Source organism: Lagenorhynchus albirostris, chromosome 8, assembly GCF_949774975.1.
Source record: "Lagenorhynchus albirostris chromosome 8, mLagAlb1.1, whole genome shotgun sequence".
In the NCBI taxonomy this organism is placed as follows: Eukaryota; Metazoa; Chordata; class Mammalia; order Artiodactyla; family Delphinidae; genus Lagenorhynchus; species Lagenorhynchus albirostris.
The window spans coordinates 99099396-99118079 of record NC_083102.1 but is presented as its reverse complement, the minus strand read 5'-3'; the positions used below and the strand labels follow the sequence as shown (position 1 = coordinate 99118079).

Below are 18684 nucleotides of genomic sequence, written 5' to 3'. Positions count from 1 at the left end.
TCCGGACGCTCCGGATGCACAGGCCCAGCGGCCATGGCTCACAGGCCCAGCCGCTCCGTGGCACGTGGGATCCTCCCAGACTGGGGCATGAACCCGCGTCCCCTGCATCAGCAGGTGGACTCTCAACCACTGCGCCACCAGGGAATCCCCAATAATTACTTTAAATGTCAATGGACTAAATGCTCTGATCAAAAGACATAGAGTGGCAGACTAGATTAAAAAAACAAGAACCTACAATATGCTGCCTACAAGAGACTCACTTCAGGGCAAAAGACACATGCACAGATTGAAAATGAGGGGATGGAAAAAGATATTTCATGCAAATGGAAACGACAAGAAAGTGGGGGTAGAAATACTCATGTCAGACAAAATAGACTTTGAAAAAGAATCCATAAAGAAAGACAAATGAGGACATTATATAATAATAAAGAGATAAAGACAAAAAGAGGATATTACACTTGTTAACATATGGGCACCCAATATAGAAATACTTAAATGTATAAAACAAATACTAACCGACAGAAAGGGAGAAATGGACAACTGTACAATAATAGTAAGAGACTTTAACACTCCACTAGCATCAATGGATAAATCTTCCAGACAGAAAATCAATAAGGCAACAAAGTCCTAAATGATACTATAGACCAGTTGGACCTAATTGATATCTACAGGACACCACAAACAAATACACTTTTTTTTCAAGTGCACATAAAAAATTCTCTAGGATAAACCACATATGAGGTCACAAATCAAGCCTCAACAAATTTAAGAGGATGGAAATCATATCAAGCATCATTTCTGACCACAATGGTATGAAACTAGATATCAACCACCACCGAAAGAAAAACGGGGAAAGAACAAACACATGGAGCCTAAATAATATGCTACTAGAAAAAACAATGGGTCAATGATGAAATCAAAAAGGAAATCAGAAAATACCTCAAGACAAATGAAAATGAAAACATAACCTTACAAAATCTGTGGGATGCAGCAAAAGCAGTTCTAAGAGGGTAGTTCATACAGGCCTTCCCCAAGAAACAAGAAAAATCTCAAATAAACAACCTAACCAACCCCCTAAAAGAAAATACCTACCATCTACCACCTAGAAAAATAAGAAGAAACAAAAGCCAAAGCCAAAAGGGAAGAAATAACACAGATCAGGAAATAAATAAAGTAGAGACCAAAAGACAATAGAAAAGATTACTAAAACTAAGACCTTGTTTTTTGAAAAGATAAACAAAATTGACAAACCTCTGGCCAGGCTCACCAAGGAGAAAAGAGAGAGGACCAACTAAACAAAATAAGAAATGAACAAGGATAAATAGCAACTGATACCATGCAATACACAAAAAAATCATAAGAGAATACTATGAACAGTTATATGACAGCAAATTGGACAACCTAGAAAAAATGGACAAGTTTCTAGAAACATACAGCCTGCCAAAACTGAGTCAAGAAGAAACATAATTTGAATGTCCCAATCACTAGAAGTGAAATGGAATCTGTAATTAAAACAAACAAATAAAACAAACAAACAAAAACTCCCTGCAAACAAAAGTCCAGGATGAAATGGTTTTACTGGGGAATTCTACAAAACATATAAAGAAAAGCTTATACCTATCTTTCTCAAACTATTGCAAAAGATTCAAGAAGAGGGAACACTCCCAAATTCATTCTATGAAGCCACCATCACCCTGATACCAAGATCAGATAAAGACATTACCAAAAAGAAAAAATTACAGGCAAATATCTTTGATGAATATAGATGCAAAAATCCTCACCAAAATATTAGCAAACAAAACAAAATACATAAAAAGGATCATACTCCATGTTCAAGTTGGATTCATTCAAGGTTTGCAAAGATGGTTCAATATACAGAAATCAATCATTATGATACAGTAACAAAAGAAAAGACAAAACCCACATGATTATCTCAACAGATGCAGAGAAAGCACTTGACAAGATTAAACATCCATTCATGATAAAAACTCTCACCAAAGTGGGTATAGAGGGAACATATCTCAACATAATAAAAGCCATTTATGAAAACCCACAGCCAACATAATACTCAAGGATGAAAAGCTGAAAGCCTTCCCATTAAAATCTGAAAGAAGACAAGGATGCTCACTGTCACCAGTTCTATTAAACATAGTATTGGAAGTCCTGGCCACAGCAATCAGACAAGAAAAAGGAATAAAATGTATACAAATTGGAAGGGAAGAGGTAAAACTGCAACTATTTGCAGATGACATGATACTCCATATAGAGAACCCTAAAGTCTCCACACAAAAACCATTAGAAAAATGAATTCATCAAGGTAGCAAGGTATAAGATAAATATGCAGAAATCTGTTGCATTTCTTTACACTAACAATGAAATATCAGAAAGAGAAAGCAAAAAAAAAAAAAACCCATTAAAATTCATGTCCAAGGGCTTCCCTGGTGGTGCAGTAGTTGAGAATCCATCCGCCTGCCAATGCAGGGGATACAGGTTCAAGCCCTCGTCCAGGAAGGTCCCACATGCCACGGAGCAACTAAGCCCATGTGCCACAACTACTGAGCCTGCACTCTGTAGAGCCTGCGAGCCACAACTACTGAAGCCCATGCACCTAGAGCCCGTGCTCTGCAATGAGAAGCCACTGCAATGAGAAGCCTGTGCACTGCCACTAAGAGTAGCCCCCACTCACCGCAACTAAAGAAAGCCCACACGCAGCAATGAAGACCCAAAACAGCCAAAAATAAATTAGAAAAAGAAAAGGAACAACAGCAACAAAAAATTGTGTCCAAAAAGAAAAATACCTAGGAATAAACTTAACCAAGGAGGTGAAAGAACTATAAACCTAAGACTTTAAAACATTGATAAGGAGACCGTTCAAAGAAATGGAAAGATATCCCATGCTCTTGGAGGGGAAGAATATTGGTAAAATGGCAGCACTACCCAAAGTACCCATGACATTTTTCACATAAATAGAACAAATCATCCTAAAATTTATCTGGAACCACAAAAGACTCAGAATTGTCAAAGCAATCCTGAGGAAAAAGAATAAAGCTGGAGGCATAACCATTCCAGACTTCAGACTATACTTTAAAGCTCTAGTAATCAAAACATTGTGTTACTAGCACAAACACAGACACATAGATCAATGGAACAGAATAGAGAGCCCAGAAAGAAACCCACACACCTTTGGTCAATTAATCTATAACAAAGGAGGCAAAAATATACAATGAAAAAAAGACACCAACAGGTGGCACTAGGAAAGCTGGACAGCTACATGTAAATCAATTAAATTCAAACACTCCCTTATACCATACACAAGAATAAACTCAAAATGGTTTAAAGGCCTAAATATAAGACATGACACCAACAAATTCCTAGACAAAAACATGTGTAAAACTTTCTCTGACATAAATTGTAGCAATATTTTCTTAGATCAGTCTCCCAAGTCAAAAGAAATAAAAGGAAAAATAAACAAATGGGACTACATCAAACTTAAAAGCTTTTGCACAGCAATGGAAACCATCAACAAAATGAAAAGACAACCTACGGAATGGGAGAAAATATTTGCAAATGATGTGACTGACAAGGGAGTTAATATCCAAAATACACAAACAGCTAATACAATTCAATATCAAAAACAAAAACAAAACTGAAGAAATGGGCAGAAGACCCAAACAGACATGTCTCCAAAGAAGACATATAGATGGCCAACAGGCACATCACTAATTATTAGAGAAAAGCAAATCAAAACCATAGTGAGGTATCATATCACATCTGTCAGAACGGTTATCTTTAAAAATCTACAATAATAAATGCTGGAGGGTACAGAGAAAAGGGAGCCCTCCTACACTGTTGCTGGCAATGTAAACTGGTGCAGCCACTATGGAAAACAGTATGGAGGTTCCTTTAAAAACTAAAAATAGGGCTACCATATGATCCAGCAATCCCAGTCCTGGGCATATATCTGGAGAAAACCATAATTCAAAAAGATACATGCACCCCAATGTTCATTGCAGCACTATTGACAATAGTCAGGACATGGAAGCAACCTGAATGTCAACAACAGATGAATGGATAAAGAAGATGTGGTACATATATACAATGGAATATTACTTATCCATAAAAAAGAACAAAATAATGCCATTTGCAGCAACACGGATGGGCCCAGAGATTGTCACACTGAGTGAAGTAAGTCAGAGAAAGACAAATATCGTACAATATCTCTTATATGTGGAATCTAAAGAAAGGGTACAAATGAACTTATCTACAAAACAGAAACAGAGTTACAAATGTAGAAAACAAACTTATGATTACTGGTCAGGGGGGAAGGGGGAAGAGGGATAAATTAGGAGATTGGGATTGACGTGTACACACTACTGTATATAAAATAGATAACTAGGGAGATTGGATCGAGATGGCGGAGGAGTAGGAAGTGGAGCTCACCTTCTCCCCACAGATACATCAGAAATACACCTACATGTTGAAAAACTCTCACAGAACATCTACTGAACGATGGCAGAAGGCCTCAGACTTCCAAAAGGGCAAGAAAATCTCTACATACCTGGGTAGGGCAAAAGAAAAAAAAGAGAGAAAGGAATCCAGACAGGATCTGCGTCTCTGGGAGGGAGCTGTGAAAGAGGAGAGGTCTCTGCACACTGGGAAGTCCCCTCACTGGCAGGGACAGAGGGGGAGCTTCAGAGCCTCGGAGGAGAGTGCAGCAACAGGTGTGCTGAGGGCAAAGTGGAGAGAGACCTTCACAGAGGGTTGGTGCTGACCGGCCCTCCCTAGCCTGAGACACTCATCTGCTCGGGCGGGGCAGGTGGGGGCTGGGTACTGAGGTTCAGGTTTTGGAGGTCAGACCCCAGAGAGAGGATTGGGATTGGCTGCGTGAAGACAGCCTGAGGGGGGTAGGTTGTAGTGTGCCACAACTGAGGGAGTCCAGAAAAAGCCTGGGCCCGCCAGAGAGGCAAGGCGCCATTGTTGGGGAGTGCACAAGGAGAGGGGCGGGCCTGCCATAGGAGCTTCTTTCTCCAGGCTCACAGGCAGGCAGCAGGGCATCACCTACACGAGCTCCAGGGGCAGGCACAGACTGCTGCCACTGCCACCGCCGAGGGTCCTGTGAGCAGGTGTAGGTCACTGCCCCACCTCCGTGGGGGCCGGGGCCAACTTCCCTGGGGGCACATGACCCACTGCCACTGCTGCTGTGGAGGGACCCACGACCTGGAGCCAACCGCTGCCCCTGCCTTCCTGGGAGCCTGCAGGAGCTGTGCAGCTGTGCACCTACACACCCCCTATCAAGGGGATAACAGCCAGCACACACTGACGAAAGATATGGCAAGCGTCCAAACCAAAAGCAGCCCTCACACCAAAAAATATTAAACCCATACAAGCTACACAAGGACACACCCACTTATAAATAGCCCTCCAAGACTACAGTAGATAATTGTTTCTCCTAAACTCACAGACTAAGAGAAATATAAACAAAATGAAGCAGAGAAACCACCCTCAATTAAAAGACCAAGAAAACTCCTCTGAAGGAACAATGAAACAGACCTCTTCAGTCTAATAGACACCAAGTTCAAAAAGGAGTTCAAATAAAAATACTGAAGGAATTAAGAAAGGCTACCAATAGAAATGCAGATTACTGTATAAAGGAACTAGAAACTACGAGGAGCCAAGAAACCTTAGAAAATTCATTTGCTGAGACGATAGCTGAGCTCAAGGCAATGAACAGCAGAACGAATAATACAGAAGAAAGAATAAGTGACCTGGAAGATAGACTAATGGAAATTACCCAATCAAAACAGTAGACAGAAAGCCCAATTTTTTTTAAAAATGAGAGCAATATAAGATACCTGTGGGATAATATAAAGCGGGCCAATCTATGCATAATAGGGATTCCAAAAGGAGAAGAAAGAGAAAAGGGGATGTAAATGTATTTGAAAAATTATGGCTAAAAATGTCCCCAAACTTAAAGAAGGAAACAGATATAGGAAGCATAGAGGGTTCCAAAGAAGATGAACCCAAACAGACCTACACCAAGACATATTATAATAAAAATGGCCAAAGGTAAAGATAGAGAGAGGATTCTAAAGGTAACAAGAGAAAAACAAAGAGTTCTTTACAAGGGAACTCTCATAAAGCTATCAGCTGATTTCTCTACAGAAACACTGCAGGCCAGAAGGTAGTGGCAAAATATATTAAAAATCTTGAAAGAGAAAAATCTTCAACCTAGAATACTCTACTCACCAAGATTATCATTTAGAATAGGAGGAGAAATAAAGAATTTCTCAGACAAGCAAAAACTTCAAGAATACAGCAATACTAAACCTATCCTAAAAGAAATATTGAAAGGTCATCTCTAGATAGAAAAGAAGCAGAAGAAACAGGAAGGAGGAAATCACAATTGGAAAGTAAATCACTTAAATTAGCCAGTATACAGATCAAAAAGAAAAAGAAAAAAACCTATTTGTGAAAGCAATGATAAACACAAGGAACAGCAAAAGGATAAACATGAAGATGTAAAAAGGGACATCAAAATCATAAAATGTGGGGAAGGAGGGTAAGAAAATGCAAATTCTTTTTCTTCCTTTTTTTAAGAATGTGTTTGAGCCTATATGGCTATCAGTCTAAAGCAAGCAGATATAGGAAGGGGTTAACATACTGAAAAACAGGGCAACCACAAATCAAAAACATACAATAGATTCACAAAAACCTAAAAGAAGAGAACACAAGCATAAAATAAAAGGGAATCATCAAACCACAAAAAAGAAAAAGAAAAAGAAAGAAGAAACAAAGAATCAACTGGAAAACAAGGTTTGAAATGTCAATTAATACATATGTATCAATAAATACCTTAAATATCAAAGGACTGGATGCTCCAACTGAAAGACATAGAGTGGCAGACTGGATAAAAAAACAAGAGCCTACAATATGCTGCCTACAAGAGACCCACCTTAGGGCAAAGGACACACATAGATTGAAAGTGAGGGGATTGGGAAAGATATTTCATGTAAATGGAAATGACAAGAAAGTGGGAGTTGCAATACTCATATCAGACAAAATAGACTTAAAGCAAAGGCTATCAAGAAAGATAAAGAAGGACACTATATAATGATAAAAGGATCAAAACAAGAAGAGGATTTTACACTCATCATCATATATGCACCTAATATAGAAGCACCCAAATACATGAAACAAATACTAACAGACATAAAGGGAGAAACTGATGGTAATACAATAACAGTAGGAGACTTTAACACCCCACTCACATCAATGGACAGATCTTCCAGACAGAGAATCAGTAAGACAACAGAGGTCCTAAATGATACAACAGAACAGTTAGACTTAATTGATCATTTTAATTAATTTATTTTTTTGCTGTGTTGGATCTTCGTTTCTGTGCCTCTCACTGTCGCAGCCTCTCTTGTTGCGGAGCACAGGCTCCAGATGCGCAGGCTCAGTAGTTGTGGCTCATGGGCCTAGTTGCTCTGTGGAATGTGGGATCCTCCCAGACCAGGGCTCGAACCCATGTCCCCTGCATTAGCAGGCAGATTCTCAACCACTGAACCACCAGGGAAGCCCCTAATTGATCATTTTAGATAGTGATATTTTCAATCACTATTTTTGTAGTGACTTTTGGACATTACATCCAAAAAAACCAGAATATATATTATTTTCAAGTGCACACGGAACATTCTCTAGGACTGACCACATCCTAGGGCACAAAACTAACCTCAACAAATTTAAGAGTATAGAAATATTTCAAGCATCTTCTCTGACCACAATGTCATGAAACCAGAAATCAACCACAGGAAAAGAAATGAAAAAAAAAAAAAAAGATTACCTGGAGACTAAATAACATGCTACTAAAAAACCAATGGGTCAACGAGGAAATCAAAAAGGAAATTAAAAAATACCCTGAGACAAATGACAATGAAAACACAACCACACAAAATCTATGGAATGCGGCAAAAAAGCAGTTCTTAGAGGGAGGTTCATAGAGATACAGGCCTTCATAAAACAAACAAACAAACAAAAAAAAAACAAGAAAAATCTCAAGTAAACAACCTAACCTACCACCTGAAAGAATTAGAAGAATAAGGACAAACAAAACCTAAAATCAGCAAAAGGAAGGAAATAATAAAGATCAGGGAGGAAATAAATAAAATAGAGATTAAAAAACAATAGAAAAAAATCAACAAAACCAAGAGCTGGTTCTTTGAAAGGGTAAACAAGATTGACAAACCTCTGGCCAGGCTCACCAAGAAGAAAGAGAGAGAACCCAAATAAACAAAATAAGAAATGAAAAAGAAATCTCAACAGATATCATAGAAATACAAAAAAAGAATAAGAGAATACTATGAACAATTATATGTCAACAAATTTGACAGCCTAGAAGAAATGGATAACTTTATAGAAACATACACTAAAATTGAATCAAGAAGAAATAGATAATTTGAACAGATCCGTCACTAGAAATGAAATAGAATCTGTAATTTAAAAAAACTTCCTACAAACAAAAGTCCAGGACCAGATGGCTTCACAAGAGAATTCTACCAAACATACAAAGAAGAACTTATACCAATTCTTCTCAAATTCTTCCAAAGGACTGAAGAGGAAGGAACACTCTCAAAGACATTCTATGAAGCCACCATCACCCTGATACCCAAACCAGACAAAGATACCACCAAAAAAGAAAATTACAGGCCAATATCTTTGATGAATATAGAGGCAAAAATTCTCAACAAAATATTAGCAAACTGAAGCCAACCACACATAAAAAAGGTCATACACTACGACCAAGTGGGATTCATGCCAGGTTCACAAGGATGGTTCAACATACACAAATCAACCAATGTAATACACCACATTAACAAAAGAAAAGTCAAAAAACACACGATCATCTCAATAGATACAGAAAAAGCATTTGACAAAATTCAACATCCATTCATGATAAAAAAAAAAACTCTTACCAAAGTGGGAATAGAGAGAACATATCTCGACATAATAAAAGCCATTTATGACAAACTCACAGCCAATATAATATTCAAGAGTGAAAAGCTGAAAGACTTCCCACGAAAATCTGGAACAAGACAAGTATGCCCACTTTCACCACTTCTCTTCAACATAGTAGTGGAAGTCCTAGCCACACCAATCAGACAAAAAAAAAAAAAAAAGAAAAGAAAAAGAAATAAAAGGTATCCAAATTGGAAGAGAAGAGGTAAAACTGTCACTATATGCAGACGACATGATACTATATATAGAAAACCCTAAGGACTCCACACAAAAACTACTAGATCTAATAAATGAATTCAGCAAAGTAGCAGGATATAAGATGAACATTCAGAAATCAGTTGCATTCCTTTACACTAACAATGAAATATCAGAAAGGGAATGTAAAAAAAAAAAAAACAATACCTTTTAAAATCACACCAAGAAAATGAAATATCTAGAAATAAACCTGAGCAAGGAGGTGAAACACTTATATACTGAGAACTATAAAACATTAATAAAGGAAATAAATGAAGATTCAAAAAAATGGAAAGATATCCCACACTCTTGGAGTGGAAGAATTAATATCGTTAAAATGGCAATAAAACACACAGCAATCTACAGATTTAACATGATCCCTATCAAATTACCCATGATATTTTTCACAGAACTAGAACAAATAATCCAAAAATGTACATGGAACCATAAAAGACCCAGAACTGCTAGAGCAATCCTGAGGAAAAAAACAAAGCAGGAGGTATAACTTTCCCAGACTTCAGACAATACTACAAAGCTACAGTAATCAAAACAGTGTGATATTGGTACAAAAACAGGCATATGGATCAATGGAACACAATAGAGAGCCCAGAAGTAAACCCACACACCAATTAATCTTCGACAAAGGAGGCAAGAATATAAAATGGGAAAAAGACAGTATCTTCAGCAAGTAGTGCTGGGAAAGTTGGACAGCTGCATGTAAATCAGTGAAATTAGAACACACCCTCACACCATGCACAAAAATAAACTCAAAATGGCTTAAAGACTTAAACATAAGACACCATAAAACTCCAAGAAAAGAGCACAGGCAAAACATTCTCTGATATAAATCATGTTTTCTTAGGTCAGTCTCCCAAGGCAATGGAAATAAAAACAAAAATAAACAAACAGGATCTAATCAAACTTACAAGTTTTTGCACAGCAAAGGAAACCATAAAAAAATGAAAGGCAACCCAAGGAATGGGAGAAAATATTTGCAAATGATGAGATAGACAAGGGCTTAATCTCCAAAATATACAAACAGCTCATGCAACTCAACAACAAAAAAACCCCAAACAACCCAATCAAAAAATGGGCAGAAGACCTTAATAGATATTTCTCCAAAGAAGCCCCAGTAGGCATATGAAAAGATGCTCAACATCACTAATTATTAGAGAAATGCAAATCAAAACTACAATGAGGTATCACCTCAGACTGATCAGAATGGCCATCATTAAAAAGTCTACAAATAACAAATGCTGGAAAGGGTGTGGAGAAAAGGGAACCCTCCTACACTGTTGGTGGGAATGTAAATTGATGCACCCACTATGGAAAACAGTATGGAGGTTCCTCAGAAAACTAAAAATAGAATTACCATATGAACCAGCAATCCCACTCCTGGGAATATACCCAGACAAACCTACAATTCAAGAAGATACATGCACCCCTATATTCATAGCAGCACTATTCACATAACCAAAACATGCAAACAACTTAAATGTCCATCAATAGATGAATGGATAAAGAAGATGTGATATATATATAAAACGGAATACTACTCAGCCGTAAAAAAAGAACAAAATAGTGCCATTTGCAGCAATGTGGATGCAACTAGAGATTATCATACTAAGTGAAGTAAGTCAGAAAGAGAAAGACAAATACCATATGATATCACTTATATGTTGAATCTAAGATATGGCACAAATGAACCTATCTACAAAACACAGACTCATATACATAGAGAACAGACTTGTGGTTGCCAAGGGGGAGAAGGGGAGGGAGAGGGTTGGACTGGGAGTTTGGGGTTGGTAGATGCAAACTATTACATTTAGAATGGATAAACAACAAGGTCCTAATGTATAGCACAGGAAACTATATTCAATATTCTGTGATAAACCATAATGGAAAAGACTATTAAAAAATGTATACATGTGTATAACTGAGTCACTTTGCTGCACAGCGGAGATTGGCACAGCATTATAAATCAACTATACTTCAATAAATAAAATAAAATAGATAACTAAGGAGGGCCTACTGTATAGTACAGGGAATTCTGCACTCTGTAATGGCCTATATGGGAAAAGAATCTAAGAAAGAGTGGCTATATGTATAACTCATTCACTGTGCTGTACACCTGAAACTAACACAACATTGTAAATCAATTATACTCCAATAAAAAATTTTTATATATGTATGAGACGTAGAATGTCATTATATAAAGGTAAAAGGGTCAATCCAACAAGAGTAATTTCAAATATTTAAAAATATTTTTGCACCTGCCATAGGGGCACCTAAATATATAAAGCAAACATTAACAGACATAAAGGGAAAAGTAGACAGAAATACAGTAATAGTAGGGGACTTTAATATCCCACTTTCAACAATGGATAGATCATACAGACAGAAAATAAGGAAACAGTGGATTAAAACTACACATTACATCAGATTGACTTAACAGACATATACAGAACATTTCATCCATCAACAGAATACACATTCTTCTCAGGCACACATGGAATATTCTACAGGACGGATAATATCAACAAAGCAAGTCTTAATAAATTTAAGAAGACAAATTATATCAAGCATCTTTTCTGACACAGTGGTGTACAACTAGAAATCAATTACAAGAAACCTGGAAAATTCACAAACCTGTGGAGATTAAACAACATACTCCTGAACAATCAATGAGTCAAAAAAGAAGTCAAAAGAGAAACCCAGATACATCTTAAGATAAATGAAAATGGAAATACAACATACCAAAACATATGGAATGCAGCAAAAGCAGTTCTAAGAAGGAAGCTCATAGCAATATACACCTACATTAAGAAAAAGAAAGGGCTCAAATAAACAATCTAACCTTACCTGAAGGAACTAGAAAAGCCCAAAGTTAGCAGAAGGACAGAAGTAACAACGATCAGAGCAGAAATAAATGAAGCAGAGATTAAAAGGACAACAGAAAATATCAATGAAACTAAGAGCTGGTTCTTTGAAAAAAGAAACAAAATAGACAAACCTTTAGCTACTCATCAATTTAAGAGAGAGGACTCAAACAAAATAATAAATGAAAGAGGATACATTACAACTGATAAAACAAAGGATCATAAGAAACTACTATGCCAACAAATTCAACAATCTAGAAGAAATCTAGAACTGTCAGAACTAGTAAACAAATTCAATGAAGTTTTGGAATATAAAATTAATACCCAAATATCAGTCTGTTTCTATACACTAACAACTAGGAGAAATTAAAAAAACAATCCTATTTACAATTGCATCAAAAGAATTACACAACTAGAAATAAATTTAACTAAGGTGGTAAAAGATCTGTACACCAAAAACTAAGACATTGATGAAAAATTTGAAGATGACACCAATAAATGTAAAAATATTCCATCCTCATGGATTGGAAGAATTGACATGGTTAAAATGTCCATACTACCAAAAGCAATCTATAGATTCAATGTAGTCCCTATCAAAATTCCAATGGCATTTTTCTCAAAAAAGAAAAAAACAAAACAAAACACTAAAATTTGTATGGAACCACAAAAGACCATGAATAGCTAAGGCAATTTTGAAAAAGAGGAACAAAGCTGGAGACATCACAGTTCTTTGTAACTATATTACAAAGCTATAGTGCTCAAACAGTATGATATTGGCATAAAACCCACACATAGACCAAAGGACAGAAATGGAGAACCCAGAAATAAGCCCACCCACATGTGGTCAATTAATTTACAACAAAAGAGCCAAGAATATACAATAGGGAAAGGACATTCAATAAATGGTTTTGGGAGAACTGGACAGTCACATGCAAAATTGTCCTAGGTATTTTGAACATTATTTTGAGAGTCTGTTTAAATTCTAAGGAGAATGTAGATCATATTGTTTTGGCAGGTAATCAGGTCACCAGTGGGTCAGCCTGGGTCAGAGCCCACAAGTACGGGGAGCCCAGGAATTCACCTGTAACTGTACTGCATCACTCACCTAATCTCCCTCCTCTTCATGCCTGACCTGATACTTGACAGCTCCCTGGGGCCTGCTTTCCAAGACTTCAGCCATAAACCTGGGGCCTTAGTTTCCCCCCCTTGCCGCACAGTTCCTGCAGCTGCATCCCATCCTCAGCTGCAGGAGGGAGGAGAGAGAAAGCAGCGGGTGTTTGCCATACACTCTTGTGGCCTCACCTCCTCTGGTTAGAGGGTAGCTCTTCTCTCAAGGTTTCAGGTGCCTGCCTGGCTAACACTGCCACCTCTACGTTACTGTCCAGGAGCTGTGGTGGGTAAGAAGGGGAAAAAGGGAAGGGGCCTGTAGGAACTTTGTTTCTGTTCCTTGGACCAGAGGGATTCTCTGGAGCCCTTTCTGTCCACACTGGGGGCACTTCTAGGTTTCAAGCTGGGCAATCCTGGGAGAAAAAAATGGTAAACTCACCATGGAACTTGGAATCTGATCCGCTTCATCTGCCTGCTACTGACTTTTCAGTTCTCTGAGATCTGCTTTCTGCCTTTGTCCAGGATTTATAGCTGTGGTCATGCGGAGAGACCAGTGGAGGGTGCTCGCTCCACCCTCCCAGGACAGTCCTCTTGAAACAGCAGCCCTCCTGCCTGCTTGTTTGCTTCTCCATGGACCTCATTGCTGCCTACCATGCCACACATCCCATGTTGTCCATCTCCCATGACTGGGATGGAGACCCCCATGAGCAGGGCCTTGCTTGCCCAGTGCGTCGACAGCGCTGGCGCACCAGACATGCCCAACAAACACTGTTTGAATGAGTAAGAGTCAGGCTGGAGCAAGCCAAGGCTTACAAGCTGTGTCTAGTCCTCTCAGGCTTTAACTCTCCTCTGCGGTCCCCGGCTTTCTCAACAGCCATCAGACAGGCAGGAAGGCATGTCCCATCCCCCGCTTTGGCTGGCAGTACGGCCCCAGTGGCCCCCCAGCCTAGCAGCTCCTCACCACGCCACCTGCACCCAGCCCAGGCCAAGCAGCCTTGTTCTCACCTAACCCAAAGCCACCACCCCTACCAGGGCCTTTGGCCTCCGATCCTGCCTCCACAGCGGCAAGTGACTTTAAAACATAACCATGCTTCAGACTCTCCAGTGATTCCCATTCGTCAGGACACAAGGCCCAGCCCCTCTATGCTTCTCTGCCACACACCTGTTTGCTGTTCTATGAGGATTGGTTCTTTGCTGGTGCACCTGCAACTTGGCATCTTGACCCCGCCGCTCTGCTTCGTTTCTTCACAGCCCAGATCGCAGTAGCCCTTGTCCCCCAAAACCTGAATGCAGAAGTCCTGGGCCTGCACCCAACTCTACACTGCCCCTAGTCCCAACCTTGGCCTACTTCTGGGCGCTCCTGATGAGCTGGGCACAGATCTAATAACCAGTACCTCTGATTCTGGGGCTCCTTGGGGACATGAATCCTGGATTTTTCTTTTTCTTTTCAAAGGTGGTTTCAGCTGGGAGGAGTGAGCCTGGCTGGGGTGAAGGTAACTAGAGTGGGAGAGTGTGGCACATGTGGATGAGAACTTGACAAAGGGATGCGAAAGCAGAAAACCTTCTGTTCCTCTCTGGCCCAAGCAGCCAGGCCCCCAGCTACCCCTGGCTGTCCTGGAAACCCAGCTCTGCCCAGCTCAGCCCTTGCCCTACACTGCTGCCACCTCCCACAAGGCCAGACCTCTCCCCAGGGCTACGCTCCTCACCAGCTCCCCCGCTCTGCCCACAGCAACCTTTCCTCCTCCCGTGTGGAGATGACGGCACAGCTCCTCCCAGGTGTGCGCACATGCAACATAGACGTGAGCGCGAGGCACACGGACGTGTACATGCAGTAGGACGTGCGCAGCACGTGCACGCGCGCCTAGGCACGCACGTGTGGGTGGGCGGACACACGTGCATACTCACACCCTTGGCTCCCTCTGACACCAGGCTAGTGTACTTCCCGAGACGCGGGCTTGTCTCCGGTTGCGCTGAGTGACTCGGCGGAAGCAGTCAGGATTTTCCCGTGCCCCTGCCCGACAGCGGCAACCCCCGAGAGCAGGCGGCAGGCTGACAGAGCTCGGGACCCCGACCTCAGGGGGAGTCTTTCCCCGGCCAGTCCTCCTGTTCCCGCTAGCCCCCTTCTCAGGCTTGCTGGAGGCCGGGACTTCTGCCCTTGATGCCGAGCCCTGCTCGGCAGCCCCGCCCAGCCTGGGCTCTGGGCACATGGGGACTGGTGGCTGATGAGGCCCTTTTTCCAGTCCAGCGCTCGGCCTCCCTTCCACCCAGCTCTGCTGCCGGCCACCTGCTGCCGCCCATCAGGCCTGGAATGCTGACTGGCAGTCGGCTGGGGCGGGGGCTGGGATCGTTATAAAGCTGGGGACGCCTGGGGGTCACCTGTCCCTGTCTGCAGCCCGCGAGTGCCCTCCGCCGCCACCATGCCCACCCACCGCCTCGTGATGGTTCGGCACGGTGAGAGCACCTGGAACCAGGAGAACCGCTTCTGCGGCTGGTTCGACGCGGAGCTGAGCGAGAAGGGGGCTGAGGAGGCCAAGAGGGGGGCCCATGCCATCAAGGACGTGAAGATGGAATTTGACATCTGCTACACGTCCGTGCTGAAGAGGGCCATACACACCCTCTGGACCATCCTGGACACAACGGACCAGATGTGGCTGCCTGTGGTGCGCACCTGGCGCCTCAATGAGCGGCACTACGGGGGTCTCACTGGCCTCAACAAGGCGGAGACGGCCGCCAAGCACGGGGAGGAGCAGGTGAAGATCTGGAGGCGCTCCTTTGACATACCTCCACCCCCCATGGATGAGAAGCACCCCTACTACAACTCCATCAGCAAGGTGAGCGGCTGGGGTGCGGGGCTGGAGGGGAGGTCTGGGCACGGGGGCCCAGGCTGGGGGGCGGGGGGCTGTCTGGGGAGTGAACAGCAGCACGGATGCCCCCAGGCACGTCGCTATGCAGGCCTGAAGCCGGGGGAGCTGCCCACGCATGAGAGCCTCAAGGACACCATCGCCCGGGCTCTGCCCTTCTGGAATGATGAGATCGTCCCCCAGATCAAGGCTGGCAAGAGAGTGCTCATCGCAGCCCACGGGAACAGTCTGCGGGGCATCGTCAAGCACCTGGAAGGTGAGGCCCATCCTCACACAGGGTGTGGGCAGAGGCGGGTGGGGTGAGCCCCCAGCTGCTCATTTCGTAAACGTGTTGGCTGCCTCGCCGAGGCGTCTTCACAGACGTCCGCACCCCGGGCAGGGCCTCCAAACTGTGAACTAGACTGGGTGGGGCGAGAAACCACTTGAAAAAACAGCTCTGTAAGAACGAACCGTCCACTGCCGTGTGTACTGGGACACTGCGTAACGTATCCTTCTGAAGATTCTGGGTGAAAATGTGTGCCGCCACTGACCCAGGGCCCAGGCCCTGCACGGGGGTCCACAGCTGGCCCGGCTTCCCCAACACAAGCCTCAGGGGAGAGGAGGGAAGGCCCAGGGGTGGCATCTTGCCCAAGGACACCCACCCCTGAAGAGGCAGGGCCATGTGGCTCTAAATCCCAGCTTGCTGAGTGACCCTGGTCAAGTCACTTCACTGGCAGCTGCTGGATATGGGACTGTACTGCATCACTCACCTAATCTCCCTCCTCTTCATGCCTGACCTGATACTTGACAGCTCCCTGGGGCCTGCTTTCCAAGACTTCAGCCATAAACCTGCTCAACCCTGCCCACACCCCTGCCCACACTCCAGCTCACCCACTCGGGGCAAAAAACTAGTCAAAAGACAGGTGCAGGGTGTGGAGAATGCCAGAGACCTTAGGTTGGTAGCTTGGCTTCCACTAAAAGGGAAGGAGCCCCTCCCAGCATGACAGGCTTCCCCCAAGGAAGCCCCCGTCCGCCTTTCTGAGGACTTCCTGAGGCTGAGTCCACACAGACACCTCACGGCGGGTGCTGAGCCTCACAGATGGAAAGACCACCTGCCCTCCCTCCCTTGTGGGGGCTCCCTGCAGCCTGGTCCAGGAGAAATGAATGCACCGAGGCAAACGTGACCGGGGTCTCCCACTGCCCAGAGCATGTTCCCTTAAGGCCTCCCTGCACCAGCGGGCTGGGCGGGATGACAGCGATACCAAAGGTCGAGCTGCTATTCCAGGCCAGGTCTTCGGGAGGCCAGCAGGGTTGGGTCGGGTTTCCACAGAGAACTCTCTTCACCTGGCAGGGCCTTGCATCCACCTCGTCCACAGGCAGCGCTTCTCGCCGTCCCTATCGCACCCCCCTTCTCAGGAGCAGCCCTGCTCCGCTGCTTAGGACGTCCAGAAACTAGAACTCTCTGGAAGCCAAGTGGTTAAGGTCTTTCCTGATCCCAAACACCCACCAGTCTGACCAGAGCTCACATTGGGCCAAGGGGGCCGATGGCGTCACCCCAGATGAGGCCAGCTCGGGCCGGAGCGAGGTCCTCGCTTCACCACAGCTATTTCTGTAGGCTGCTGTCTCAGGGCTGCCTTGACCTTCTCGAGGAGCATTTCTGCGGCCTTGCTGTTGGGGTGGGAGGGCTGCTGCCTGGCCAACAGCCCTGTGGCCTGTAAAGGTCACGAAGCCTGCTAAATGCAAGAGCAGGTGGCTGCCTGGCAGACAGGCTGGGAGGGGCTCAGGACGCTTGTTCCTCCGGTCCAGGGATGTCGGACCAGGCCATCATGGAGCTGAACCTGCCCACGGGGATCCCCATCGTGTATGAGCTGGACCAGGCACTGAAGCCCACCAAGCCCATGCGGTTCCTGGGTGACGAGGAGACCGTGCGCAAAGCCATGGAAGCTGTGGCTGCCCAGGGCAAGGCCAAGTGAAGGGTGGGCTCTGGCAATAAAGGCACGTCCTCTCACTGCCTCAGGCCAGTGTGGCCCCAGGACGCCCGCCCCCCAGTGCTCACTCAGGGCTGGTTCCGTGGGCCTGGAGCCCCGGATCCCCGCTGCCTGCCCAAGCCTCCCCCACTGGGTGTGGGGACCCTGGGAACACAGAGGCCAAGAGCCTCCCTATCCCCGGCTATCGAGTGGCTCCTGACAAGCCCCTACGATGACCCGCAAAGCAGAAGAGCCACTTGGCAAGCCTGCTGTAAATCCGAGTGTCCAGGGTCACTTAGGGAGAGTCCAAGTGACCCAGCCCTCCCCATGGCGAGCGAGGACTGTGGCCAACACGCCACTTCCTTCACATTGGTTGTCCTCTACTGTCCTGGTTGCCCCAGGGTGGGAAGGGCAAGGTGGTACCCTGAGCCCTGCCCCACGGGGGTCCCCTTGTCCAGGGACACAAAGCTGGCAATACCTGATTCAAGGGGCTTTCATAGCTGGGGTGGGCCCTGGAGGCTGTCCTAAGAAATCAGGACACAGTGAGGCCTGCCTGCAGCTCAGCCTAAGACAGGAAACGCCATCTGCAGCCAGGTGGGGAGGGGGCACTGGGATTGGCCACCACCTGGGCCGACAGCCCCC

The 18684-nt window shown here is 43.9% G+C and overlaps 2 protein-coding genes across 2 annotated transcripts in view; one reads left to right on the top strand and one right to left on the bottom strand.

Moving 5' to 3' along the window:
* The window catches only part of VOPP1 (VOPP1 WW domain binding protein), a 133640-nt gene extending 118053 nt beyond the window's left edge, over window positions 1-15587 (bottom strand). Inside the window, exon 1 of the mRNA XM_060157490.1 lies at window positions 15141-15587. Within this exon, the coding sequence (XP_060013473.1) occupies window positions 15141-15442 (302 nt within the window). The 5' untranslated portion in view covers window positions 15443-15587. The remainder of the gene's footprint in view (window positions 1-15140) is intronic.
* A 3-nt stretch (window positions 15588-15590) lies between these two features.
* Window positions 15591-18086, top strand: PGAM2 (phosphoglycerate mutase 2). Its single transcript, XM_060157488.1, has 3 exons — window positions 15591-16066; window positions 16172-16352; window positions 17882-18086. The coding sequence occupies exons 1-3, from the start codon at window positions 15653-15655 to the stop codon at window positions 18046-18048; spliced, it is 762 nt and encodes a 253-aa protein (XP_060013471.1). The 5' UTR covers window positions 15591-15652; the 3' UTR covers window positions 18049-18086.
* The last annotated feature ends 598 nt before the right edge of the window (window positions 18087-18684 follow it).